At 34.2% G+C, this 13,951-nt stretch overlaps 2 protein-coding genes across 3 annotated transcripts; both read right to left on the reverse strand.

Annotated features, from left to right (window-relative positions):
* Nucleotides 1-3,306: 3,306 nt before the first annotated feature.
* LOC125068885 (adhesive plaque matrix protein-like) lies at nucleotides 3,307-4,706 on the reverse strand. Of its 2 annotated transcripts, XM_047678245.1 has the most exons (4): nucleotides 4,639-4,706; nucleotides 4,143-4,388; nucleotides 3,659-3,897; nucleotides 3,307-3,604 (listed from the first exon to the last, which is right to left on the reverse strand). In XM_047678245.1, the coding sequence occupies exons 1-4, from the start codon at nucleotides 4,648-4,650 to the stop codon at nucleotides 3,409-3,411; spliced, it is 693 nt and encodes a 230-aa protein (XP_047534201.1). In that variant the 5' UTR covers nucleotides 4,651-4,706; the 3' UTR covers nucleotides 3,307-3,408. The 2 variants fall into 2 exon arrangements, with proteins under 2 accessions (XP_047534201.1, XP_047534200.1); XM_047678244.1 differs by having other exon boundaries at nucleotides 3,307-3,897.
* A 6,548-nt stretch (nucleotides 4,707-11,254) lies between these two features.
* Nucleotides 11,255-12,644, reverse strand: LOC125068886 (glycine-rich protein-like). The gene is made up of 2 exons (XM_047678246.1): nucleotides 12,601-12,644; nucleotides 11,255-11,767 (listed from the first exon to the last, which is right to left on the reverse strand). The coding sequence occupies exons 1-2, from the start codon at nucleotides 12,610-12,612 to the stop codon at nucleotides 11,405-11,407; spliced, it is 375 nt and encodes a 124-aa protein (XP_047534202.1). The 5' UTR covers nucleotides 12,613-12,644; the 3' UTR covers nucleotides 11,255-11,404.
* Nucleotides 12,645-13,951: the final 1,307 nt, after the last annotated feature.

Genomic DNA, 13,951 nt, shown 5'->3' on the forward strand with positions numbered 1-13,951 from the left:
TAAAACTTTAAATCTCGTCTTTAAAAATGTCCAGTAAACAGAATCGTCTAATGTTTTCCTTGCTCTCGTCAAAATAGTATTTCCTACCGGAGACAAAAGGGGCTTAGGACTTTTACGAAATCGAACCAACGCTTTTTTGGTTATACGTCATTTGGAATCTGTGATATATTTTAATGCATTTATTCGAATAAAATAGTGTAATAAACAATTATAATCTATACGAAATGTCCAATGTATCTAACATATTTATATGAATAATAATGAATTAAAAATCGCAAGAGCCGTTATGACCCAGTGGTTAGAACGCGTGCATCTTAACCGATGATTTCGGGTTCAAATCCAGGCAGGCACTACTGAATTTTCATGTGCTTAATTTGTGTTTATAATTCATCTCATCATCATCATCAGCGGCGAAGGAAAACATCGTGAGGAAATCTGCATGTGTCTAATTTTAACGAAATTCAGCCACATGTATTCCACCAACCCGCATTGGAGCGGCGTGGTGGAATATGCTCCAAATCTTCTCCTCAAAGGGAGAGGAGGCCTTAGCCCAGCAGTGGGAAATTTACCGGTTGTTAGTGTAATGTAATGTTAAAACAATCGCAAATAACCGACATTGTTTTTGTAATCTGTAATAGAAAACAATAGTTATTACGATTGTACCTCAGAAGATGGACACATGCCCGCGAACTTTTCCGTTGGCCGTGTTAGGATCTACAATACTTTAGTGCACTGTGTTGATGTATCTTCCAAGGTTAAGCCAGCGCTAGTTATGTAAACGTACGAAAACAGATTTTTTATAACGTCACAGTTAAAATAATCTGTACAAAATATTTACAAATGATATATATACAAATCTTATATTTCTTTGTATCAGTAAATACCGCATCAAATCAATCCATCGGTTTCATAGAAGTTTATAGCTCATACAGAAAGAAAAAGAAAGCGACTCAGTAGTTAATTCAATAAAATTGAAAGAAACATGACCCGCTGAGTTTCTTTCGCCGGTTCTTCTCAGGTCAGCGTTTTCTTTTCCGAGCCGGTGGTAGTGTTTAATTTGACAATCAATATGATAAGTAAGTGTAATGCGTCTATATGGAATAAAGGAAATTCAGTTTCAGTTTGAATGGACATCAAGGAATACAGGCTCCTCGCTTTTTTTACCGTCTGTATGCGTCGCTCAGTCATCCGTCCTGAAGCTGATTACGTCGTCCTGAGCTTTGTTAAGTTATTTGGTATAATTTAGGTGTTCGAGCGGTCGAAACCAAGTTCGTAATGAAGACGATGAATAAAGCTGTACGTTTTGGGAAAATAAATCTCGCCACAAACATCACGTACTCATGGCGGTCAATAAATAGATTGTGTCATCTGCGAGGCTCTTGTTTCGCAACGACCTGTATCATATTAATAACTTTATAGCTTATGACTGTGATGACCAAAGGGAGTAAAAGTGGCATCTGTGTAATACAGTAGTATCCGGTAGCTGAACACAGTACACAGTCGAGAAAGAAACACTTAACGGTATAAAGTCGCAATATTAATAGGAAGAGTATATAATTGTTGTTCTAACCTTTCGTTTTAGCTGTATTTTAGCTGAACTTTTGTTAATATCTCATGTAATTTTTGTATTCATTAGAAATTTTCAAAGACTTAATGTTAGCGTAAATAATTGTAGGAACATAAAGTTCGTAAATATTTGTTTTGAAAAATCATCAAAAATTCGCTTGCTTCGAAAGTTTAGATACTTTGAAGTGTTATAAATTTATAATCGTGAAGCAAAAAAATTGTTTGGGTAGTCGAAGTCACCAGTGAGGATGTACCGGGGCAACGGGGGATTCGATGCCGACATAGCAGCGGAAAAGTCCCACTACGAGTCGTACACGTTGTGGTAGTACAATATGATCGATGCTATTTCTGGGTCGGCGCGGCGTTCTGCAATAATTAATTATTATTAACGGTCATCGATACTCTCGCCTTGTATGCGACTAATTAATATTTCATATATTCGGTGCATTTTAATTTTATTTATTTATCGTTCAATAATAATGTTATAAACAAACCAAATAAAGAAATAAAATAATAACAAATAAATCATACGTTTCAAGAAATATTCGCTAGCGAATATAAAATCTGTAATACATTTAATATGTTAAATATATCGAAAATATATGGTAAATTTGTATGCGTGACGTCATAAGTTACAGAAAAATAAATATATATAAAAAATCTCAATTGTGCCTAGGTATAAAATTGGTTACGTCATGTTTCGTTGAAGATAAAATTTAATTCAAAACATATATCTATACATATTTGTGCTGTCTGAGATTTTGTCTCTAATGATATTTGAAAATTTTTAGATTTACTACGAATGCTTAAATTATACTACTAGCTATAGCTATTTACTATTAAAAAAACTTGAAGCATAATTTTTCGAGCGGAAAATTATAAAAATCAATTAAGTGATGTTTTCTTCCGTGACACACGGAGGCGGCCTTGACTTTACTAAACAAATATAGAGCGGCGGAAACTATAAAATATATTTTATAATATGAAGCTGTAGATTTAAATAATTTATTATAATATCTTTAGATCAGTTGCACTAGAGCCGTTCAGTGAAGGACGTCCGATGTGTGGACCCGATGCGTGGACACAACCGGCTTCAGGTTGTACTTATCGATTATATCACTTAAACAGGAGGCTCATCTGATGGAAAGTGATTACCGCCGCCCATGAACATCTGCAATACCGGGGGGCTTGCAGGTGCGTTGCCGGCCTTTAAGAAATAAGTACGCTCTTTTCTTGAAGGTTCCCAAGTCGTATCGGTTCGGAATAACCGCCGGCGAAAGCTGGTTCCACAGAGTGGTTGTGCGAGGCAGAAAATGTCTTAACAATCGCGCTGTTGTGGATTTTCGGACATCTAGGTGGTGCGTGTGATATTTGGAATTTTGACGAGATGTCCTGAACAATTCCTCGGAACATTACCCTTGAAAAATTCTGTAGAAGAGCACACCGAGTTTTTTTATGCCAATTTGGCTTTGCCTTGCAATTGACCGCGGAACTGAACGAGGCTCGAAATATAATATAAAGTCGTTAACAATTTCATCTGTTAAATAGATCTTTTATTAATTCAACCCTCAATGGACTTTGGCTATTTAAATAGGAAATCCTTTTATTTTCCAAAGGTACATAAGAGCTATTACACAAAAATAAACGGGAACAGAGATTTTAAATACATACACATTTAATAACGAATACCTCTTTATTTTTGTACTACATTTTGTGATTTAAAGCTTCGTGAGATTCTGATACTTCGTACTTCTATGGATATGTTTCTATTATAAATTGTTCGTTGAGGTTTCATGCAATCAATTGGTGGGATTGATAAAATACGCTACATATTAGAGATGTTTAGCACCATGGGTCAGCGTTGTAGTTGTTACCGACGTTCTTTGATTGCCAAGATACTGGCACCGTATTGTATGCCTGGACTGGCACACTTTGGATGGTCTGGACTGGTGTATAAGTTTGATAAGTTCGGGTGGGTGTGTAGGTCTGAGCTGGCGAGTAAGTTTGGATGGGCGTGTAGGTCTGGGCTGATGCGTAACTCTGGGCGGGTGCATAAGATGTATAACTCTGAGCGGGGGCATAGGATGTGTAACTCTGAGCGGGGGCGTAGGATGTGTAACTCTGAGCGGGGGCGTAGGATGCGTGAGTCTGAGCGGGGGCGTAGGTCTGAGCCTGTTGGTAAATCTGAGCCGGCGCGTAGCTTTGCACAGGCGTGTAGGTCTCCCTGTATGTCTGGACAGGAGCTCTGTATACAGCCTGTTGTCGGACGGGGTACGTGTAAGTGACCGGAGTCTGCACGTTGTGTGTCTCGACTTGTGGAGTGTAGGAGTACTGAAAAATATTTAAATTCTTTAATGTAATTCTAATAAGAAGCACTAAAACAGCACGCGTTGATGTCTTTTGTACTTAAAACAATATTTATAGACCATTTTCTAGTAGAATGCAAAAAGCAAATGTACTTATATAATCCTTTTTGAAAAAACTAAAAAGTCTTGCTTGAAAATAAAAATATTGCACTCAAATACAAAAATTAACACTTCATTCAATTATACTTTTGACTGAAAATTTTTACTCACGGTAGGGCGAACGTTGTATGTGGGCTGCGCGACGGCAGCAGCAGGCTGGTAGGTCGCGTGGTAATTTGGCTGTACTGTTTGTGACTGTAAGGAGGTAGACTGCAACGTGTTGGACTGATAAGAGGCTGAGTGCTGAGTCTTGGACTCCAAAGAGGTCTGCGTCAAAGGTGAGTATTGGTGGCCGAAGCTGCGCTTCCCACGCTTAACCTGTCCACTGCTCACCACAGCCACAATAGCGAGGATAATCTACAGGACATATAATATAATGAGCATTTGGCTTAAAATTAGAATTTGTGCTTTGATAGCGATAACAATATTTATTTTAAATTTTATTTTTAATTGGTTTGTAAAAAAGTTCACATGTAAATTTTAGCTTTTCGTACTAAAATAACATTGCAGACTTTACTATTTCGCTACACCATATAAGGTAACAAGTTATATAAGCGAAAAATAAATAATCAACGAAAACGCCTGTAAATTTAAAGACGCAACTCACCAAAACCTTCATGTTGCTATAACAAACACAATTCCACACAAAGTATCGCGCCCGCAGACTTTCACAACTATTGAAGAATTATGGCGATCGGCTTTTATATAAGATAGGACAGGATCTAATTATAAAACTCTTGTCAAATCTCGTCCGGCCCATCGAACAGGATTCCTAAGAAGTCTCATATATTTAAGAGTAATGGATTATTTTAGGGTTCAGCTTTAAAACCGGTTGAGTGAGAAAAAAATTAAAATTTTATGGTGTTGGATCTTCTTTTCAAATGCCAAATGGATTTTTTTTTGAAAATGTTGTTGTATGGAATATATTGTTGATTTAGCATGTATAGACTTAATAGGATAATATATGAAATATTATGTCCAGAAGATATAGCTATGATTATTTTAATTTTAAATCCTTATAATCGGAATTGCGATTCAACTAAGAAATGCTGCCAATTCCTGCCACCATTCGACCTGATCATGATTTGTATAGGAGATATTACTATTTTTATTTTAGGTATTTAATGAATAATACATTTATTTGAAATGAAACATGTCTTGTGGCGAAGTGTATTTAATATAATATAATACGGAACTCGCGTTCAATTCGTTAATGTAATTCTCGACATGCTTCATTTACAACTCATCAAATAATTTGCTAATGAGATGGACGCTCTTTATTAAAAAAAACTCAAAATAATAAGAAAATATTACGACGGCTAACGTACACTTAGCGTTATGTGACCTTTGCTTATGACGATTTTATGTTTTGTAAGACTTCCTTCAAAACACAACTGAGTAGGATTGTGAGAAAATGCAACTAGGTTTATATGCTGCTGCCGCGGACCTGGTCTTTTGTATATTCTGGGCTATAAATGTCACACTCCGGAGAGACTCTACATTCTGATTCTAAGCATAGAATCGCGTCAACCCATAACTCCATCGCTGCACGTCGGAAGAATGACGTATGAAAATAAATAATATTAGTTAGAGCGTCAAACCGGCCTGTGTCTCGTGCTTCAATTATTATTACTATCATCTAAAATACTGTTAGTAATCAAACGGAGTCTGTTTGATAGCGAGTAAACCACTAACAATCGTAATTGATTTTGCCACAGATATCATAACTTGAGACCTGGCGTGGCAGCCACTAATAGAAGATGAGCCAACTGCACAGGACATATTATGGTGACCAATTGTGTGTACTGTAACATTAAGTATGCTCCCAAGCACTAACACTAAACACTCTCTATGATTAGGCCCTGAGACACTTCACACACACGAGATTGTAAAATATTTAATACATCCAATAATAAATGTTGAAATATTTTTAAATTTAATACTTTTGTATGTCCATTTTTTTAAATATTAGTTTAAGTAACATAAGTTAAATAATACTGAATCATATGGCTTTGAATTGTATAACGAAGGGTCAATGACCTGTAGAGTCAAACCTGATAATTCGTATTAAAGGATATGTTAAGTATTTACGCAACAGTTCAACGGCAAACGAACCTTGCGTCGTGAACATTGTCTATCTTTGGGCGATTATTATTCCGATCTCATAGATTGTGCTTTACGCTTATTCTGAAAGTGAAATATATAAATTATTAGTAAAAACTGTTAACTCGCATTACGAGTATTATTTCATAAATAATTATAACATATATTTTATGTTTTTACATCGGTATAATGATCAAAGTAATTTTCTTAGTCTCGTTCGTCGTAGACACAATTATTTGCAACAAATGAGAGCAAGAAAACTTATTTGGAGTATAACACAATGCAACGAAATTATAATTTATCTAATAACAAAACTAAATAATATCGTAAAAAAGAATATATTACCTAGTATTTATATAGATAGATATACATATTAATGCAGTAATAATTGCCAGTATATTGTTGCCTGCCTCTAATGCCCCATACACACACGGTGCAGACGTCCTGTCTCCGATTTGAGATTCGATAAATATGAATGAAATTTGGAACAACTGCGCTTTTGTTGCAAAAGTTGGTAAACCTGCTGCGAAATGTCGTATTGCCGTTGCAACATCTGCGTCAGATATGTCTTTATTGTGTTTTAATAAAGACAAACGCTTATTGTTGAGTTTATTTTAATGCAATAAGCCGAAATTAATGTCCTCTATTAAAATAAATTATATACAATCTTAGTGTCACTTTTTTAATTGTAATTTTGACAGATTCAAGTTTAAAATGAATTAATAATGATTGACTTCTATTAATATAACTACATAGTTTAATTATAGATATAGATAAAGACACGCATTTACGCGTTAATACGTCAAAAAAGTTAAGACGAAATCAATATTTCTTTTGCTTATTTAAATTATAATTTGAATTAAAAAAAAAAACTATTTACAAATATTTATTATCTTCAAATATTTCGCATCGATTTGGAATTGATTAGCATAACTGGTGTTTAATTTGTTATGTCCAAAACACTTGGAGCTTTCAGCGAGACGCGGACGGTATACTAAACGATGGACCGCTTGATGATTGATTTTATTTGTGCGCTCAAACAAACTTTATGAATAATTACGTGTGAATTGTAGGTAATTATGGGTATGTAAAACGTATGACTATCATTAATAAAGAAATTCGCCGCGTTAAGCGTTTCGTAGTGTAGGTATCTAAGATGCGCGGCGGATATGAAATATCGTAGTTGATGATTATTTATAATCTAAAATTAATTAAACAAAAGCAATTAGCTTAGGTAATAATATATTTGAGAAAAAAGCATAGGGAATTGTTTAAAACAAGACCTCTGTTACGGAGGCAAAAGTTAAAATTTTTTTTGTCAATAACACAAAAGCTTATATTATATATGTATATTACAATATTTTTGGTGTAATCCTATTCCTTGGATCTAGCTCTTAAAGCACTGTCATGCGGTTCTTCCGTATACGCTCCGAATAATCTCAATAACAGGAAGCAGTTATCCAGCAGTGGGCAGGTTTCTGGTGAATATATATTAAAATAATCTGATTACACATATTTTTAAATAAAAAAAATATATATTCAAGAATACTCTATCTCCGTGTAACTGCGTCCGGCAGGTTTTATAATGATATAATTAATAAAATTAACACTTACGTAGACATTATGGAATGTTATACATATTTATATATAATTAAAACATAGTGTTAAAGATATACTAGTTGATTCAAAGTGTTTTCTTAGGTTGGGCTTCCCGCTCTAAATAATGAATTGATCGAAACTCAAATAGTTTAGTTTACTATACTTAAAATGCTAAATTATATTTATAAGCGTCCTTTTTTCATTTTAAATTTTGCGAATAGGTAACTTCGTAGTGTTTTTAATATTCGTTATAAAATTTGTATGTTATTTTACATATACATAATATTCGTTGATCCGGTTAACTGACTACATAACATATACATATATATTATAAAGGGTCAATGAACAGATAAAATTATGAGAACATAAATATATCAATTTGAATATCTTGGAAAATTTGAATGAATATATCGATTATGCTTATTTTTTACGACCTGTAACTCATAATTGATTAACAAACGATTACACTTTCTGCAGGACAGACAGACAGAGACACGTTGTAATGTTTGCTTACACGATATTTACAATAATTGTATTTTATACTTTTGTATCGTTTTTTTTTTATGGTACAGGTTGGGCCACCTGCTGGTAAGTGGTCACCACCGCCCATAGACAATAGCGCTGTTAGAAATATAAGCCATTCCTTCGCCAATGCGACACCAACCATGGGAACTAAGATGTTACGTCTCTTGTGCCTGTAGTTACACTGGCTCAGTCACCCTTCAAACCGGAACACAACAATACTGAGTACTGCTGTTTGGCGGTAGAATATCTGATGAGTGGGTGGTACCTACCCAGACGGGCTGTTTTGTAAACGTGGTTAATCAATAAAAAATGTTTTTCATCACAAGACATTCTCTCGTTAAAGTGTTTATTATTTACAGAAGTTTTCTCGATCTTTCTACTACATACATAATATTCAATCAAATTAATTTATTTTATATGTACTTTGGGTCTGAAAAGTTATTGTTATATCTAAAATCCGAAATTCACATCAATCTTAGATATGTACCAATTGAATTATCGATCTTAAATCTCCGTCCTATTGTAGATATTGAACTGTCACCACTAATAAAGTCCATTCCACGAAACGAGTAAAATATTCCTGTGCGCTCATTGTTTAATTTGCGAGATTTTCTTTTGCCAGATCTTTTCTTACGATTGTCTCACGTGCCGAATTCGCCTAGCTTGACTCTTGGCGCGTGCATCGACCATTTTTATACTAGAAGAATACTTTACTCGTGGAATGAACTTTACAATAGATATCCGTCAATTCCTCTCCTGCGCTCGTGGATTGAAGCGTTTCTTTTATTAACATTTCCCTTCTTGTTGTTGTTGTGTTTATTTGTACTGAATAAAAGCATGTTTTATTAATTAGAGTATTTAATTGCAATAACATGTAGATTTATTACGACGAATATAAAAATATTAATTATAGGTGCAGCTTACTGAATATCGAACCGACAGGTGCTGGCAACAATATGTCGGCTCGTTTAGTGCGTTTGCATTACGGAGTTGATCAACATTAAATCGGCGAGCAGGCGCCGCGCCGGTCGCGTGGTCGCGTACGATGATTTATACAAGCGATGAAATATAACTAATTATATTTTTTGTAAATTAGTTGTAGACGAGGAACCGAGATCAGTCCTATGGTTAGAATGTATCATAATCTATACCAATTCAAATGTTGGAAAAGAGTAACACCTGAGTTTGTTGCTGGTTCTTCTCGGTAAAATCTACTCTCTGAACCGGTGGTAGCTTCGACACTGAAATATTAGACGATTAAAAATCTTTTATCAGCCTACACGAATAAAGGACATTTTGATTTTGATAACCGAAGATTGCGGTTTTAAAATTGGGCAAGCATTACTCAATTGGTATGAGCTTAAAGTATTTTCGACGTGTTCGTAAAAATATAAATGTTTTGCTTTAAAAGGTAAGTATCTGGTTGTTTGTACAATTTAAACTTTCGCGATATATTTATTTATAGCCAAGCAATCTCCCACTGCCACCTGCGTCAAAATTTAGTTATACACATGTATCTTTTGTATATATTGCATACAGCTTTAACGCTTAAATAATTCTTCAAATCGGATTCGTAGCTGTTGAGGTTAGCATGTAAATCATACGAACCTTTCAATTCCATAGTTTAAAATACAGATTATTCGTATTTTACTGTGATTGCCCGATATTTAACAGATTTACATCCGCCAATATCGCAAGTTGATTGGTCAAGTCATTATGATTTATGAACATGTAAAATTTAATGGCTTGATAAATTAAACCTTTTATGTCTATCTCTGTGTCCAAGAGGCGGCGGTCATTAGATATTTGGCAAGATCAAAATTAATAAATCTTATTTATTTTTAAAACACCTGGGATTTAGCAATAATAGTGTCAAAGTAAATACCATAATTATAACTTGTAAAATATTTACAGTTTCATAAAGTATATGTTACATAAAGTGTAATTTCCCGTATTCGTACACGGCTTAGTGCGAAACATAATATCTAGAATAAGTTTAACTTAAAAAAAACTTGTTCTTAAACCAGTTAATACTATGTAAAGTTTATCTACAATCACATAGATCGGAACATTTAACCAGTCAAGCTATCTGTCTGTTCATACGTTACATAACGTTTTAATAACGCGAGTTCTAGTTAGAAAATCTACAAACCAGTATAATTAGGACGATATGATATTTGCTATTTTCCAACCGATCGAAACAAATAGTTTTTACAATTTTATCTGTAAATGTGGCTTTACTTGTACTCACCTACAAATGTATGTTTGTATAAATATAGAATATGGTTGTATGTATTTATTTCTATATAATTTGAATTCGTTTTTATTATATAATCGTTTTGTTTTTTATTTTCATCTTGCACCTTTCTATTTCGTCGTGAGTTGACAAAGATTGCAATAGTCTGAGTCCAACTTTAGTGTAATTTAATTTAATTTTAAACAAATAAATAAGGCCTAACAGTATTGTCGCATAGTTAGACAAAGGCTTTTTAACTCTTAAACTACTGTGTAGAACTTTATTCATTGTGAAAAATGTTTTAAAACACTATTATTTTATGTGCTTAACAATAATTTCTAAGGGAGTCTATGTGCGCTGCAATGCAAGTAATCAACGTGTTGCAAGTTCCTTAGTTCAGATCAAACGGCCATTTCCTCTTGCGACAGCTAAACTTTAGCCACTTCAAATAGTAAGATATTTCTTATCTGATGACGATAAAATTATTTGCAGGAGATTAATAAGCCAATGATCGGTTTTTAAATTCACTTGAGCGCGGGGCTGTTTAAGCCTGTCCGAGTAGGTTCGTCCAATCAATATTCTGCTGCAAATATTGTTTGCAAACAATCAAGACTTTATTTGAAAAATAATTTTATTTTGTGCAATACAAATGTTATAAAATATGTAACGCCGAAGCCGAGCCAAGTTACAAAGTCGCACAGCTTGTGTTAAAGATATTGTATGAAATAAAACTGTGTAGTTGTGGGTTTATAGAATTTATTCAACTTAATTGTACATGTAAACCTGAAGGAGCTAATTTGGCACAGAGGGAGCCGCGCGTGGTGGTGGGCTCAATTACAATGACAGTTTTTTGCCTTTATGAAATATAATCTACAGAATAAGATTATAATTGCAAATATTGCAGAAAGTTTCAATGCCAGCCATGACCGAGGCCTAGCAGAGGCGCTCCGACCAAGCCATGTCCTCCGTAGCCACCGATGAGTCCATGACCACCGATGAGGCCATGACCACCGATGAGACCGTGACCACCGATGAGGCCATGGTCCAGGATAGGTGCAGATGCGATGCTATGGCTGATCACGGGGGCGGGAATGGCGACACTATGGCTGACGATGGGGGCTGAGGCGATGCTCAGACCGTGGCCACCGTACAGGCCCAATCCGTGTCCTCCATAAAGGCCGCCTCCATAGCCGAGTCCCAGAAGACCTCGTTTCTCATTCTTTTTCTCTTCAGCGCCGTAAACGGAGACGGCGGCCACCAGAAGTACACACAGCTGAAAATTAATACTTACTCAGTAAAACAATTACTTACACATTTGACTAATCAATATTTATTGTAATATGATATTTGTTCATTTGAACGCTCGTCAGTCACATTGACACATACAGTAAAATAATAAAACGTATGACCCGAAGATGTCTAGTCGAAATATGTCAATATTACTGAAGTACGAGCATCAAAATTATAATAAGATGGTAGGGTAACATCACACTATTGCTTTATTATAAATGAATAAGTGTTTAAATTACGCTTCAATAAGAAATAACGACAATATACATATATTTTTTAAGGCTGCGTGCTTTGCGAGGCACGGGAGCTTGCTTAAAATAATTTATAACACACGTTATAAATTCTTACAATTATCATAATAAAGATAAACGAACGAAGGCAGGTGTTTGTTATATTTAGGCAATCGCATTTTAAATTCATTTGAGTTTATAAAAGATGCAAGTTTCTAAAGTAAATTATTTATATTGAACAACATTGTGAATTCGAAAAAACTAAATACTATTATTATTTATTTATTATAATTATAATTTCTAAATTACTATAAGGTGCACATTTAAATTGCGTTATATCATGTTCTTTTACCGATACATTATTTAAATATAGCATTAACTATATTATGACTCTAGGAAATTTTTATTATTTTTTTTTAACTTAAAGTAAGTAATAAGCCTATATTACCAATCAAAAGCTTGATATCTTTTTTCAACCGTATTTACTGTATTAAGGTGCCCTTGAATTTAATTTCGCTGTCTCCAAAAATAAATTCGATAAATAAATAAAATTATCTATTTAAAATAAATATAAAATAATACTTACTATAGCCTTCATATTTTCAAGTAGTGCCTATCGGGGTATCCAGACTGACTCAGTTCGTGACGGGGCCCTAGTGCTTTTATACGAGCCCTATCCGCCCCTCTAGCTGCTAACTATCTAGCCTAGGTATAGAGGGCAAGTCGATACGGTACCTAAAATTATTCTATGAATCACCAGGATGTGAGAAATTTTCGTTTCCTTTTGCTTTTAATATTGCATTGGCAAATAGTTTAATTATCACCGACTCCACCTAAAGGTGATGTTGCGTTTGGCGCGAATCTTGTATTGTGTAACTTGTATTATAAATCGAAGTGAGTAATTATTTATAGTTTTTAAAGACTGGCTCTTGGCTTGACTTGGCTCACTTGGACTTTAGACTCGCACAGGTTCACTCAGGATGAGTGCAGTGATATTGTAAGCATTGCTCTTTCGTGAGGCCATTTTTGTTATTGTCTTTTGTGTCTTGTTTGTTGTAAATTAGGAAACAATCGTTTTACAGATTTGATATTAATATATTTGATTAAAATACTATATATGTGAAAACTAAGTATATGTACAATTATTTGTACGGGGCGGGTATATAGTTGCAAGACTAACTGCCACACGAAGAGACATTTAACGGTTACTTAACTCCTTAGTATAGATTTCTTGTCAAACTAGGTGATATAATAATGTATTAATTTTATTGTCCATACACCTATAAATCGGCAACGATAAACGAAAATAAACTTTTTCTTCTGTTTGGCAACTCATTTTCTTTTTGTTTGGTCGTCATTGACTTCATTGTGATACAAATGAATTAATACTAATTAATTAATATCAATATTAATTATTTATTAATAGTATTAATTCATATTGATGTATAATAATATGTTTTTATTAATGATGGGCCGAAATTCGTTTTACATTCGGTTTTACAGAAATTCGGCAGCTTGAACCGAACTTCGACATTTGGTCAAAATTCGGTTCGAACGCCGAACATTCGAAGTCAATGGATATCATATCGTCTATCATAACTGTAACATAAAACTAGGCCCCTTTATTTACTCGTGGTCATTTCTTAGTAGGAACAAGTAAACCATAATTTAAAAAGTGATAAAAATTAAATCATATTCTTCTTTTTTATTTTTATTTAATTTTCTTTTTTTCGTACAGACTTTAACAGCTCATCTGTTATTTCGTTTGGACAAGTAATTTGTTTTGAGATTTCGATATTAGTCTCACACTTCACGGAGTGTCGGCTAAACTTCAGCTCAGATTTTTGTTTTCATCGAATGTTCGGTCAAATTTACACATTCGGCCTATCTCTATATTTTATTAAATTTCCATTAATGATCATGGTCGACATTTAAGC

This window comes from Vanessa atalanta, chromosome 14, assembly GCF_905147765.1.
Source record: "Vanessa atalanta chromosome 14, ilVanAtal1.2, whole genome shotgun sequence".
In the NCBI taxonomy this organism is placed as follows: domain Eukaryota; kingdom Metazoa; phylum Arthropoda; class Insecta; order Lepidoptera; family Nymphalidae; genus Vanessa; species Vanessa atalanta.

What these genes read in the sequence shown, in the direction of transcription:
- LOC125068885 (XM_047678244.1), bottom strand. An exon ending in CATACAACGTTCGCCCTACC is followed by an intron (nt 3,898 to 4,142) that starts GTGAGTAAAAAT and finishes AATATTTTTCAG; the next exon opens with TACTCCTACACTCCACAAGT.